The sequence below is a fragment of the Apodemus sylvaticus genome, chromosome 17, assembly GCF_947179515.1.
Source record: "Apodemus sylvaticus chromosome 17, mApoSyl1.1, whole genome shotgun sequence".
NCBI lineage: Eukaryota > Metazoa > Chordata > Mammalia > Rodentia > Muridae > Apodemus > Apodemus sylvaticus.
Genome location: NC_067488.1, coordinates 27,561,578 through 27,574,667, shown reverse-complemented (window position 1 = coordinate 27,574,667; position 13,090 = coordinate 27,561,578). Strand labels below are relative to the sequence as shown.

Sequence of the window (13,090 nt, the reverse complement as noted above, 5' to 3'; positions counted from 1 at the left end):
TCTGGGACACATATGTAAATGAGTGGGTGTGGCTGTGTTCTAATAAAACTTTATTTTCACAGACAGCTATTCCTGTTCTAGAGTTGTTTAACTGCTTACTGCTCTATCTGGAGACAGTAAAATGTTGTTCGGATAACTAGAGTCTGGTGGTGTGGTCAAATAAGTAAATAATAGGGCTCCACTCGCTTTAGCTTTGTTCTTCATTTTGTCACCAACAAAGACCTAACTATAGACATCTGGTTACCAGGCTTGGCTTTGGAGCCCTTCCTGTAGGAAGTTAGACTAACTGCCAAGGATTCCCAGGTCGAGGGCTAGGAGCTGAATAACCCACCTTTGTCTTCAGGGACTGAAACTTGTGCCTAAACAAAGGCTCTTTGATGGAGGTGGACCTAACGAAGCCAGCTTGTGTCCAGTTTTGGAGACGTCCCTAGCCTCTCTCTCACCTGGCTCCCCAGCCCCAGGCCCTTCCAGATGAACTAAAGAAAGAATGTGTGTCTCGAGGCTTGCGGGCAGGCAGGCACAGGAACCTGCAGGCTTGCCCAGGGCATGCAAGCTAGGAAGTCATCCCAGGAGATGCTCCTCAGTGGCAAATAAACCATGTAAATAACACCTCCATTTCGATGTTAGAAAGCAGAAGGGGATGGATGTGCCTAGAAAGGCAGCCGCTTTCAGTCTTTTGGGAGCAACGGGTAATGCTTTTAAGTCCTAGAAAAGGGTGCCTTCGCCTCCAGTAAGGACTTCAGAGAAGGGAACTTGTTCTAGAAGCTAGCATTTCAGCAGGCTAACTATATAGCCTTGTTCCGTTCACAGGGAGAGGTGACATCCAGCCTCAGTTGGACAGCGCTCTCCAGGATGTCAACGATAAGTATCTCCTATTGGAAGAAACAGAAAAGCAGGCCGTGCGCAAAGCACTCATCGAAGAGCGCGGCCGGTTCTGCGCCTTCATCTCCATGCTGCGGCCAGTGATTGTAAGTCGGTGGAAACCTCTGGAAGGCTTGAACTGTGTGCAGGGTGGAGGGCTTTCCTTACCGATTTATGCAGCCACCAGCCTACTGACAGCCACCTACTGCTGTCTTGAATCTCAATGGCGGAAGCCCATTTTAGGTTCTCAGGGAGGAGCCCATATCCACGTGGCCCACTCCTCATCCACAGTTCATAGCAACGCTCATCTTACTTGGGGTTTTGTTTTTGTTTTTGGTTTTTGTTTTTCTTTGTTTGAGTTAAGGTAGAGGCTGTCTGGGCATGGTGGCATAAACCTGTAATCCCAGCCATGTGGAGGCTAATACAAGAGGATTGCTATTTTAGGCATGCGGGGGCTGTACAGTAAGTTCTAGGCTACCTAGAGCACTTGCACCCCCGCCCCTCAGAAAACAAACAAAGGTGTGGTTATAGAATCTTAAGGTAAAGTTACGGGGCAATACCAACACCTGTCAACTAGATACGAACGTTCTGAAGCCCACTGTATCTAAAACCTCTAAGCCTGGGATCCCATGCATCTATGTCTTTAATTCCCCAGGAGGCATCTCAGGGGATCAGCTCCCACTTAATTTCCGAGTAAACCCAGAGCACCCACACTCGGAGGCCGCAGGGAGGCTCGAGCGGTGCACATCCGCCCGCCCTAGCGGGACTCTCAGACTTGAGTTGTTCCTCCGTCTGCACCTGGACCCTCTATTCCCACCGGCTCTTGGGAAGGCGACTGAAATGTTCGCAGTCCTAGCTGCCATCCCACTTGCCAGCTCCTAAGATGGGACAAGGGGCAAGGAAGGGGGACAGTTAGCTCTATCGAACACATGTGTTCTGTTGTAAAGATCTGGACCTAAATATCCCCAAGTCATGTTGGTCCTCCAGGGCCATCTCAGCCCATGGACGGAGCCCTGAAAAGCCCATGGGCAGAGTAGCCCACTGGCAGGGCCAAGTACTGTAAGCGTGTTCTGCGCCCCTCCACCGGCCCCAGCACACAGGTCACTCACTCTGTGACTACCTTTTCCCCCCTTCCTCTTTCCAAAAAGAACATATGTATATCACTTCAGCTTAGATCCCTGTCTCAGATGCCTTTCCTGAATGGTTGGAAAGGTCACGCAGTGACCCAGGCAGACGTGGTTGGAACTGGAATGAAACAGCGAAGGAACCCACAGGATGACGAACACAAGTTGCTTCCCTTTAGGAGGAAGAGATTTCCATGTTAGGAGAGATCACCCACCTTCAGACCATATCAGAGGATCTGAAGAGCCTGACCATGGATCCTCACAAGCTGCCCTCCTCAAGCGAACAGGTAGGAACCGGGGACCAAGCAGTTGGCGGCCAGTCTTAAGAAAGGTTCGGACTTCAGGGCTCTGGTTGTCCGTGTGGTAGCCGCTGTGTCTGAAATGATGGCCCCTGAGTTGTGCTGTTCCCATCCTTTGTGAGCCAGTCTTTCCTCTTCACTATTAAAGGGAAAGATGCTGAGGTACTGAGAGGTGAGGCTCTAAACCAAGGCCACCGCTCTAAGAAGCAATGACACTAGGATTTCAGTCAAGTGATCCATGACCAGATCCAGGCTCATCCTCTCTGGGCCGTGAGCTATCAAAGGACCCCGTGTCACCTGTTGTAATGGCTTGCTGCCCTCTCTGGAGTTAATCAGTTTATTCAAGAGAACCTTTCCCGTCTGAGGAAAAGATGACATATTTTAAAATGCTGTACTCTTTTGGTGTGTGTGACATGAATACTATATGTTTTAGTTAGGGTGCTAGGAACAGACACCATGACCAAGGCCATCATTTAATTGGGTCTGGCTTACAGGTTTAGGGGTTCAGTCCATTATCATCAAGATGGGAGCCTGGCAGCGTCCAGGCAGGCCTGGTGCAGGAGGAGCTGAGAGTTCTACATCTGAAGGCCTCTAGGCGAAGACTGGCTTCCAGGCAGCTAGGATGAGGGTCTTAAAGCCCATACCCACAGTGACACACCTACTCCAACAAGGCAACACCTCCTAATAGTGCCACTCCCTGGGCCAAGCATATACAAACCATCACACTATATCAAGTGGGAAGAGTCAGGTTTAGGGGAACAACTGACCAGTCACACATTGTTTTGAGCCCTTTGCAGGAAGTTCTTACTATCTGCTTGGACAGTCAGCTAGGAAGCTAAATTTGGAAGCTTTGTGGTTTTCTGTCTATGAGATTTTGTATTAAACTCGAGTATGTGTTGACTCAGTAAGTAGACATTAGTGGAGTGCCCGTCTAAGAGAACAAGAGGTGGGCCTTACCCTCAGTGGCACTTTGTCACAAGGGAGACACACAGAAATGATTGCGATAGGATTGGTTCGGGGAAGTTTTCATGCTTCTAGCCCTGGCCAAATAGGACACAAGTGTCTACTGAGCATCAAGTGGTGTCGGTGCAGGCAGCGAGACCCAAAACCATTATTGTCTTTACCGAGCTGCAGGCTAAAAAAAAAAAAAAAAAAAAAAACGCTGCCGATTTTAGCCTGTGTTAAAAAATAGCTTCCAGAAGTTGTTAATCCATCACTGTGATTCTCCCTTTCTCCTGGTATTTCATGGTTTTCCTCTTCTAACTCCCCACCCCGTTCACCCCAGTTTTTTTGCCCGTCTCAGAAGGACTGCAACCCTGAGGGGTAGGGCCTATGGCCCTTCAGTCGAAACATGCATTTTCTCTTCTAATTCCGCCTCCTCGAGGGGTCACGTTTTGATTACATCGCACATGTGGAGATGTGTGGGTGGTACCCCGCCCAACTGTCCCTCACACAGCTGCTCTCTGTCCCTTCAGGTGATTTTGGACTTGAAAGGTTCGGACTATAGTTGGTCCTATCAGACGCCTCCTTCTTCTCCCAGCACAACCATGTCCAGAAAGTCAAGTGTCTGCAGGTAAGTGAAGCAGGCCTCCTAATGCTTTCCAAGATGTCTTAATGTGACGGTGACCTGGAGCCCCAAAAGGGGCCCATTAGAAATAGGAAATAGTAGTGCAAAGAATACGCCCACTGTTGCGTCTGTCTCTGTTCGTCACCCCCACCTCCTAGTGCCCCACCAGCAAGTAGGCTCTTTCCTTCCTTTTAAAGAAGTTGATCCAACTGTAGCCGGAACAGAAGCCACAGTGGCTCTGGCCATGCTGTATCCCACGGGCCTCCTGACACTGTTCCCTGTGGAAACACAGAAGCATTAGGGACAGTCCCAGGGCCTACAGGACCATTACGTAGTTTCACGAGACAGCTGTTCTTGGTCTGTGGAGGGGAAGGTTAATTCTGTCCTCAAAAGGTACAAGCGTCCCCTGACATGGCTTCCTGCCCTGGTCCAGCACTTCACCCGCCGCCAGTCATTTGACTAGACCGCGATGTAGCGAAAGCAGATGGCCGTGAAGCAGATACAAGGAGCAGGGGCCCAGCTCAGGCTGTTAGGGAGATGTGGCCCAGCATCCTGTCTGCTTCACTTCACCCCAGAGCTTGTCGGGTATACATGTGGCAGGCAGTTCCAGTCAAGGGGCTGTGTCCGCACATCTTCCCTGAAGATGTTACTTGCTTTCTTGTCACCTTTAACGAGCTCTGTGTTTGTGTGAGACAGAGGGAAGATCCTTTTCTGTTTCCGTGGCTCAGCAAGGCCCGCCTCATTAGCACAGAGCCAGCCACACCGCCTTCTCCTCTTGGTCTCATTCAGTTGCACTGACAGGAGCCGTGGGCAGTGCAGTTTTGCTGTGAGCTTTCCTTTCGGTCCCCAGATGCCATCTTCTGGCTAGAATTGTAGCATGTATCCCGCCACGGTGTGCACATCCTCGGCAGCGGAGTGCTCCCTGGGCTGTGCTCACCTGTGTCTGACAGATCACTGCCAGGCATCTTAGCATCTGCCAGCCACACGGTGCGCGCCCCTAACTCATCAACTTCAAAACAGAAGCCAGGAGTTTGCAAACCGTGAGGCTTCCCCAGGCTTGCTGGGCTGCTACATCCCCTCCAGGGGTTTTTTGTAACTGCCCCTCACATTCTAGACCAATGCAGGGAGAGCACTTCCAGGGTGGGGGCCATTGTTCCTTTCCTAGTTACTGGTTCACCTTGGAAGTAAGCAGCTTAGTATCGACTGACTCTCCTCACTGAAAGCTGTCTGTGCTGTTACGCCCAGCCCACAGATACTTTAACAGGGAAACACCCACGAAGGAGGAGAGCCAGGACTCAACCCACCAGCTCTGTGAATAAAATACATAGTGCTTGCACTCGGTCCCAGCAAGTTGATTGGCCGATGTACTTTGGTGATGGGATCCACCTTAAGATGGGATCCACCTTAAGATGGGATCCAGTAAGCTTAGGGTGTCTGCCAGTGCTGTTTAGCTGTGTGGCTTCTGGTCATGTGGACCTAGGTAGTCCACCCAAGGATGTGAGACCATGTCCCTGCTGTGGACTTAGTGGGGTTTTGCTGCAGGCAGAAGCGATTACCCCCATTGCTTTCTTTATATTCCAAGTGTTTGTCCCGCAGTTTTGTTGGTAGGCGACACAGTAGAGTTGGGCCTCCTTGCTTTTTTGTAAAAAGTATGGGCTTGCATACTGAGACTGTCACGTTGTCACCTCAGAGACCTAAACCTAGCTCTCTTGCTGTTTGCCTAAAAGAGCCTTCTGTTCGCCAGCCCGATTTGGTCTTTGGCAACCACGTCCTGGGTTTGTATGGTTCTTCGGGAAAGGGGCTGATGTTTTCTTGTGCTTTCGCTCATGCCGCCCCTCGATGTCCTTGTCCTCCTCCTCCTCCTCCTCCTCCTCCTCCTCCTCCTCCTCCTCCTCCTCCTCCTCCTCCTCCTTCTTCCCGGTGCCCCCTCCTCCCCACGCCTGCCCCCTCTGCTTGTCCCTTACAGCAGCCTGAACAGCGTCAACAGCAGTGACTCCCGCTCCAGCGGCTCCCACTCCCACTCGCCCAGCTCACACTACCGGTACCGCAGCTCCAACCTGGCCCAGCAGGCCCCCGTGAGGCTGTCCAGTGTGTCCTCCCACGACTCAGGGTTCATATCCCAGGACGCCTTCCAGTCCAAGTCGCCCTCTCCCATGCCACCTGAGGCTGCCAACCAGGTAAGGACGCCCGTCACCCAGAGAGCAGCAGGCACACAGGGTCCCCTGACCACTGTTGAGGGGTCGTTTAAAATAGACCCCTAAGGGAGAGCCTCTGATTTGGGCTGGAAGCCTATCTCAACATCAGTAGTAGTTACAGATACCGTGTTGGTTGAGCAAGTTGTCACGTCTAAGTAGTAGCCTCAGAGACTGGGCTTCTCTCCCTTGCATCCTTTTAAGTACCCAGGTTGGTGTAATGTTATGCACCCCAATGGGGACACCCCCTCTTCATGTCATCTCAGGTTTTCCCCAGGGACAGAGACCCTGTCGGTGAACAGTGAGTCCCTGCACTCTCAACCCCAGTGAGAATGGCTGGTAGAGCCCCTGTGGATAACTCTGTTGGCACCCGGGAGAAGGATCACATACTTATAGTTTGGATGGCACTCGCTGAACTAGACCAGGCCTCGACCGGCCCTCTCGTGTGTGTTGGTGGTGGTGTATACAACCCTAGAGGCCCCTGTTTCTTAGGGCCAGTTTGTCAGCTTTGGCTCAACCCTTGAGTGTCCCCAATGCTAGGCCATGACTGGTACCACCTTCTGTTGGGTCCCATAGCGCCACCTGCTGGAAGGTGGAGGAGTGTAGGGAGGCTGAGACAGAGAACCTGGCGGCTCAGTCAAGGTTAGCAAGTGCAGGCCCTCCGAACTCTTCAGCGTTATTTAGCCATGTGAGGTATGGTGGTCTCCCTCCCCCCTCTTGTTTCCCCTTTAGAGATGCAGTTTCCCACAGAGAGGCTCAGGCCCAGGAGAGCGGCATTTACTTTCAGGGTACTTGTCTCGGCTGGGGAGCCTTGGCTGGGCCCCCAAGGCCTCTAGTCCTATTATGTGCCTCACTAAACCATGCCTGCCATGCGCCTAACAAGCTGCATGTGGTCAGGAGGAGAGCAGAACCATTGCTTCCCCGAAGGCCACCGTGCGGAGTGTGCGTGCAGTCTAGCTCTGTGTGCTTCTAACGGACTGAGAACTAACACACTGTCGGACCCTGATAACCCTTGCTGAAAAAGCACAGCCTTTCTCTCTCCTCATGTGTCTGTTTTGGCCCAAGCACAGTTTCTGCCCCGGTGATGTCTAGGGGAGCAAAAGGTAGTAAGTTAGGGTATGGCCTCCGACGTCTGAAAGCCTGTACTTACTTGCCTGGCTAATTCCCAAGGGTGGAGTCTCTGGGGCTAGGGAGAGTGCCTGACACTCAAAAGCAGAGTTTGGGTCTTCAACACTTACACACGCCTCTCACCCCAGTGGACTCTGGGAGGATGCAGACAGGGGATCCCCTTGCTGGCCAGTCAATGTGGCCAGTCAGTGATTTCTGGGTTCAGTGAGAGACCTTGTCTCAAAAAAGCAGGGGAGCAGGAGAAAAAGAGACCACCTCTGGCTGTTTCACACACACAGCAATAGGCTTTCTGTATGTTTGTTTGGTGCTGGATATGGAATTAGGATGCTCTCTCTCTTTTTCTCTCTCCCTCTCCCTCTCTGTCTCTCTCAAACACTCTCCCCACCCCACACACACCAATAAGCCCTCTGTATGTTTTGTTGGAGCTAGGTGTGGGACCCAGCCCCCTCCTCCCCAGACATGTACACACACACACACACACACACACACACACACACCAGTAGGCTCACTGTATGTTTCACTGGTGCTGGGTATCCAGGGTCTGTCACAGGCACATGACCAACCAGTGTCTTACATCCCCAGCCTCAGGATAGTAACAATAAGCCAAAGGATGCTGCAGAATTTAAAGGAGAATTATTCTATTTCCAACACCACAGCCGCTTGCAATCAAGTAACGAGGCCCTTGTAAGACATTTCCCGAGTCACACCAGCCAGAGGGTTCCACCTTCTCTCTGGCGTTACTGAGAGAGATACTGTTGATCCTGTTCTCAAGGCGGAAACACTGGGCTCAGAGCTCGAAGTCCACAGTTCCACAGCTGGGCAGAGCAGAGAGGGGTGGAGAGAAAGCATTAAATCCAAGCCTTTACATTTCTGATTGTGGGCATGCATTTGGTGCTTTGTCCTTGAAGGATGGGCAGCTAAGGGCCTCTGTCCCTGACAGGAACCCTTTGGAGATGGGAGAAGGGGATAGAGACGTGAATCTGGCCTCCATGACTGTTGATCCAGGCATACATAGTGCTGAAGGGCCTGGTCTATGTAATCAAAATGGAGTTAAGCTAGAGTTTGTAGCCAACGGTGAGGAACTTGGAGCAAGAACCTTGCTGTCACGAAGCAGAGAGTGCTAACTGGGAATGGTGTGGACTTTTGAAACCTTAAAGCCTGTCCCTGGTGACATTCCCCGTAGCAAGGGCACATTTCCTAATCCTTCTCAAGCCGTCTTGCCAACTGTCGACCAAATATTCAAACATATAAACCCATGGAACCCATTCTCATTAAAACCACCACACCAGGCTGGGCAGCTGTGGCACATGCCTTTGGCTGGCTGTCCTGGAACTCACTCTGTAGACCAGGCAGGCGGATTTCGGAGTTCGAAACCAGCCTAGTCTATAGAGTGGGTTCCAGGACAGCCAGGGCTACACAGAGAAACCTGTCTTGAAAAACCAAAACAAACACCACACTAGGCCACAGAATCAAGGCATACCAGTGACCATAAAGGCAGAGTCCCTGCTACAGCAGAGTGTCAGAAGGCCAGGCTTGGGGCAGGAGACGGTCAGGCACCCGGACTTTAGTGCCATCAGCACTGGCACCGGTTACCCACACTTGAGCCTCTCCAGCTGCTGCATGCTGCAGTGGGAATACAGACGTATCACCGGGCTTCCCAAGTCACTGTCTAGATAGAGAACCTCAAGGCTGCCTTTGAGACGGGAGGTGCCACAGAGGCTGTGCTGGACCCGCTCAGAAGCTAGGAATTAGAGCCATCATTCAGCCACCGCCTGCCCAGGGACAGTTTTGTGCGATGTCCGGTACCTACGGACCTACAAGGCCTGTCCTGGATCCTTATCATGTGCCCAAGAGCGCAGAGCTTGCTGAGAGGTCCAGCATGGTGAGCCGGTGTCGCTCTCCCAGGCACAAGTGTCAGCTAATGTCTGCAGGCCCCATATGCAGCAGGACGAGAGCTTGGCCAGGTCTCACATCGCTTTCTTAAAACCTGTGCGGGTGGAAAAAAAAAGCCTTAACTTACTGTCTGCTTCTCTCATCCCCCCTCTTCTGTGTCTGTGTCTGTCTCTGTCTCCCTTTCTGTACGTGCCCTCCCCGCCCCGTCCTTCCTCCTTTATTTGAATTATGATTTCTGTTGGGTGGCCCGTGGTTTGGTTTGTTGGTCCCCTCGTGTGGCCCCTCCCCGCTGCAGAACTCATCCAGCTCGGCCTCCTCAGAAGCTTCGGAAACCTGCCAGTCAGTGAGCGAGTGCAGCTCCCCCACCTCAGTCAGCTCAGGCTCCACCATGGGCGCCTGGGTGTCCACAGAGAAGGTGACCGGCCGGGGTCGGGGTCGCGGCCACGGTGGGGTGTTCTTCCCGCCCTGCCCTGCCCCCACCTGCCTGCTCTACACACAGCCACCACAGTTGTAGGAACCTGGAAACTCAGGATCTGCTGCAGAAGCTGAACCCTCTTTGGGATAGGGCCTGGCTAGCTGGGGGGCCCCCTAGCTGTCAGTGAGGGAGAGGAAAGGGGACTGGAGATTTGGAGGTGTGAAGACTTCCTCCCCAGAACAGGGTCTGTGTTCATCCCTTCTGCCTTCTTCCTTCTCGAACATCCCACAAGACTGTTGGATGTGACACCGCACCGTGTCAGAGGTCATGTGCTCTCCTGCCTTTCAGTTTGCACGCCGTCCTCTCCCCATCTCCCCCTCCTCCCCCAAGCTTGATGCAGAGTCTGCTCCTCCTGAGCAGTGTGCCGACTGGGAAACCTAGAATGAAGAGATCCGGGTGCACAACGGGATGGGTTGGTTCCTAGTATGGTGAAATCAGGCGTCCCTGGTTAAAAAAAAACAATTAAAACAGTAACAACCTTGCAAATTAAGGAAGATGGTCGATTCCTAAACCTTTCTGGAACACAGGCCAGACAGTCCCTGACTGAGTGCTTACTGGGTGTCCAGCCCATCATCCTTTGCACCCTGGTTCTCCTGCTGCGTCATTCACAGGCGGAAGAGCACTAGTGTTCATTTTGCTCGCACAGATTCAGGTTTCCCCGTGCCCTCAGTGTCAACGCCATCTTGTATCTCTACGCTCATCCTGTTGTATTAATTTTTTTTCCTTTTTTTTTCTCCCTTTTTTGTTTTTGTTTCCAGTTGTCTAATGGGTTTTCTCACTCTAGTTTATCAAGTGAGTCCCATGCAGGGCCCGTGGGTGCAGGCCCTTTCCCTCATTGCCTGCCTGCCTCCCGCCTGCTCCCTCGGGTCACCTCTGTCCACCTTCCTGACTACGCTCATTATTACACCATTGGGCCCGGCATGTTCCCGTCATCTCAGATCCCTAGCTGGAAGGTTTGTGTCTCCCCTCCCCCCTCCCTCCCTCTCCATCTCCCTCCCCTTCCTTCCTCCCCTCCCTCTCCAGCTTCCTCCTCCCCTCCCTCCTCCCTCCCTCTCCAGCTCCTTCCTCCCTCCCTCTTCCTCCCTCTTCAGCTCCCTCTTCCCATCCCTCCTCCCTCTCCAGCTCCCTCCTCCCCTCCCTCCTCCCTCTCCAGCTCCTTCCTCCCCTCCCTTCTCCCTCTCCAGCTCCCTCCTCCCTCCCTCCCCAGCTCCTCCTTTCCTCCCTCCTTCATGGCTTCTGTGCTCACCCCTGTTCTGGTCTGCCATCCTCCCCGCCACCTCCCCTTGACTCTACACCTATTTTCGTACTCTGTCATCTTCCCCACAACCCTTCTTCCTCAGGAAGCCCCTCCCCCCCAGGGGGCACAAAAAAAAAAAAAAAAAAAAACCAGCTAGAGATATTTTCCACATGGGATGGAAATCCGAGTCTTCCTTCAGGCTGGAGACTAGAGATGGAGGCCACTGCTGGCCTCTGCGTCTGGGTGGAGCCTCGGGCCTTCATTCCCTCCTGGGCCACCTGCAGTTTTATCAAAGCCCTTACTATCCTCCTTGGCCACCTGCTGCCCACCTTGTCCCCTGATGACAGTCCTGCTGCAGTCACAGAGCCGCAGCCTGGAGTATGCACTGGATCATTGTGCCCTCGCTCAGAAGCACATGAACTTTGCTTTTGATTGTTTTATGTTGAAACATGTTTGTTTCAACATAAACACCAAACTCTTAAGTGATTTCCACCGGGGTGGTTGAGGCTCCAGGCCGGAAGTCAGTCCCTGGGGCTGCCAGTATTTTGAGCAGCTTATAACTCAGAGTCCCCAAAACCTGCTGCAGATCCTAGAGCCTCCCTGTACCAGGGTGGCAGGTGCCACCTGTAGAATGGCTGGTGGTGCGCTAGTGCCCCCTGGCAGCCACTTGGCCTTGGCCAAATCATTCAGTTGCTCTAGGAGAGTAGTGGGTCCTTCCAGCAGAAGGGCAGGACTGGCTCCTTGAGATGGTGTTCTTTCTCTCTCTCTCTCTCTCTCTCTCTCTCTCTCTCTCTCTCTCTCTCTCTCTCTCCCCTGGTTGACGCTCTAGTGTATAGTGACCAGCTGTCAGGTAGCTTCTGCCTACCTGGTTGTTGAGGTTTTAATCTTTGGGCAGGGCGGAGAAGAAGGGAGGTAGAGGGAGAGTGCTTAGTAGGTGTGGGCAGGCGGAAGGGCTAGGGGCTAGCCTCTGCTAGCGCTGCCTTGGGTGGGCAGCTGTGAACGAGGGCTGTAGTCTTCCATCTGGGTTGGGGCCATGGCTCTTGACTGTGCTGATCTACTCAGGACTGGGCAAAGCCAGGACCCTATGACCAGCCACTGGTGAACACCCTTCAGCGCCGCAAAGAGAAACGGGAGGCCGACTCCAACGGGGGAGGACCCGCCACTACAGGAGGACCGCCTGCCCCTGCCGAAGAGGCGCAGAGACCCAGGAGCATGACCGTGTCAGCTGCCACCAGGGTGATATACCTGTTCTCTGTATCTGCTTGGGATTCACTTAGGCCAAAATGGGGACCAGCGACCCAGGCCTGCACTCCAGGGTCCACATAGCCTAGCAGCTGGAGGGATGGATCTCCACTCTTCATCCCCAGCTCCACAGTGTGTGAAAGACGGGAGAATCCTCGTGTGGTAGTAAGGCATGTAGAACTCTCTAGTCCCTGCACGAGAGCTAGGCAGGTCTAAGTAGCCATCGAAGACTACAGATGTGGCGCTCACAGGAGCGATTTGGGGTCCCGCCTAAAACGGTTCGTATGACCGCCCTGGTCTCTTGAGTTTATATTCCCCCGTGGATTGTGTGTCTGTCCTCTGTCCTGCAGCCTGGTGAGGAGATGGCGGCCTGTGAGGAACTGACACTCGCCCTGTCGCGGGGCCTCCAGCTGGACATGCAGAGGAGCAGCCGGGACTCCCTCCAGTGCTCCAGCGGCTACAGCACCCAGACCACCACCCCGTGCTGCTCCGAGGATACCATCCCCTCCCAAGGTACGAGGCGCCCAGCTTACCCTCCGGATTTCCGGGCGGCTCCAGGTGAGGAGGAGGCGAGCTGCTCTAACCACAGCCTAACTCCTGGCTACAGATGGGCTTTGGAATTACTCTGTCGTCTCTGGGTGCTTTGGGAGCAGCGACCTGTAGTTGACTGGTGGCTGGCTGCCTGCAGACTTAAGAGTGACCCCGAAATTAGCACGTTTTACTCATTTCTCACCATCCGTGCGCCATGCTCCCCTAAAATGAGGTCCATGCTTTTTTTTTTTTTTTAAAGATTTATTTATTTATTATATGTAGGTACACTGTAGCTGTCTTCAGACACCAGAAGAGGGCGTCAGATCTCTTTACGGATGGTTGTGAGCCACCATGTGGGTGCTGGGATTTGAACTCAGGACCTCTGGAAGAACAGTCAGTGCTCTTAACTGCTGAGCCATCTCTCCAGCCCGAGGTCCATGCTCTTAATAACAGCTTCGGGTTTGCTCGGCACTCTGTGAGGCGCCTCTTTTTCATTTTAATCCTCACAATCATACACAGGAGAGATATCTTTATCCACATT

At 52.9% G+C, this 13,090-nt stretch overlaps 1 protein-coding gene across 11 annotated transcripts in view; it reads left to right on the top strand.

Moving 5' to 3' along the window:
- The window catches only part of Mtss1 (MTSS I-BAR domain containing 1), a 138,550-nt gene that overhangs the window by 122,302 nt on the left and 3,158 nt on the right, over window positions 1-13,090 (top strand). For 3 of the 11 annotated variants that reach the window (XM_052161617.1, XM_052161620.1, XM_052161616.1), the window contains 7 exons: window positions 811-968; window positions 2,165-2,272; window positions 3,760-3,857; window positions 5,818-6,028; window positions 10,298-10,492; window positions 11,839-12,012; window positions 12,369-12,576. In XM_052161617.1, coding sequence (XP_052017577.1) covers window positions 811-968; window positions 2,165-2,272; window positions 3,760-3,857; window positions 5,818-6,028; window positions 10,298-10,492; window positions 11,839-12,012; window positions 12,369-12,576 — 1,152 coding nt within the window. Of the gene's footprint in view, window positions 1-810; window positions 969-2,164; window positions 2,273-3,759; window positions 3,858-5,817; window positions 6,029-9,359; window positions 9,480-10,297; window positions 10,493-11,838; window positions 12,013-12,368; window positions 12,577-13,090 lie in introns of all 11 variants that reach the window. The other 8 variants (XM_052161619.1, XM_052161618.1, XM_052161623.1 and 5 more) reach the window with 5 other exon arrangements.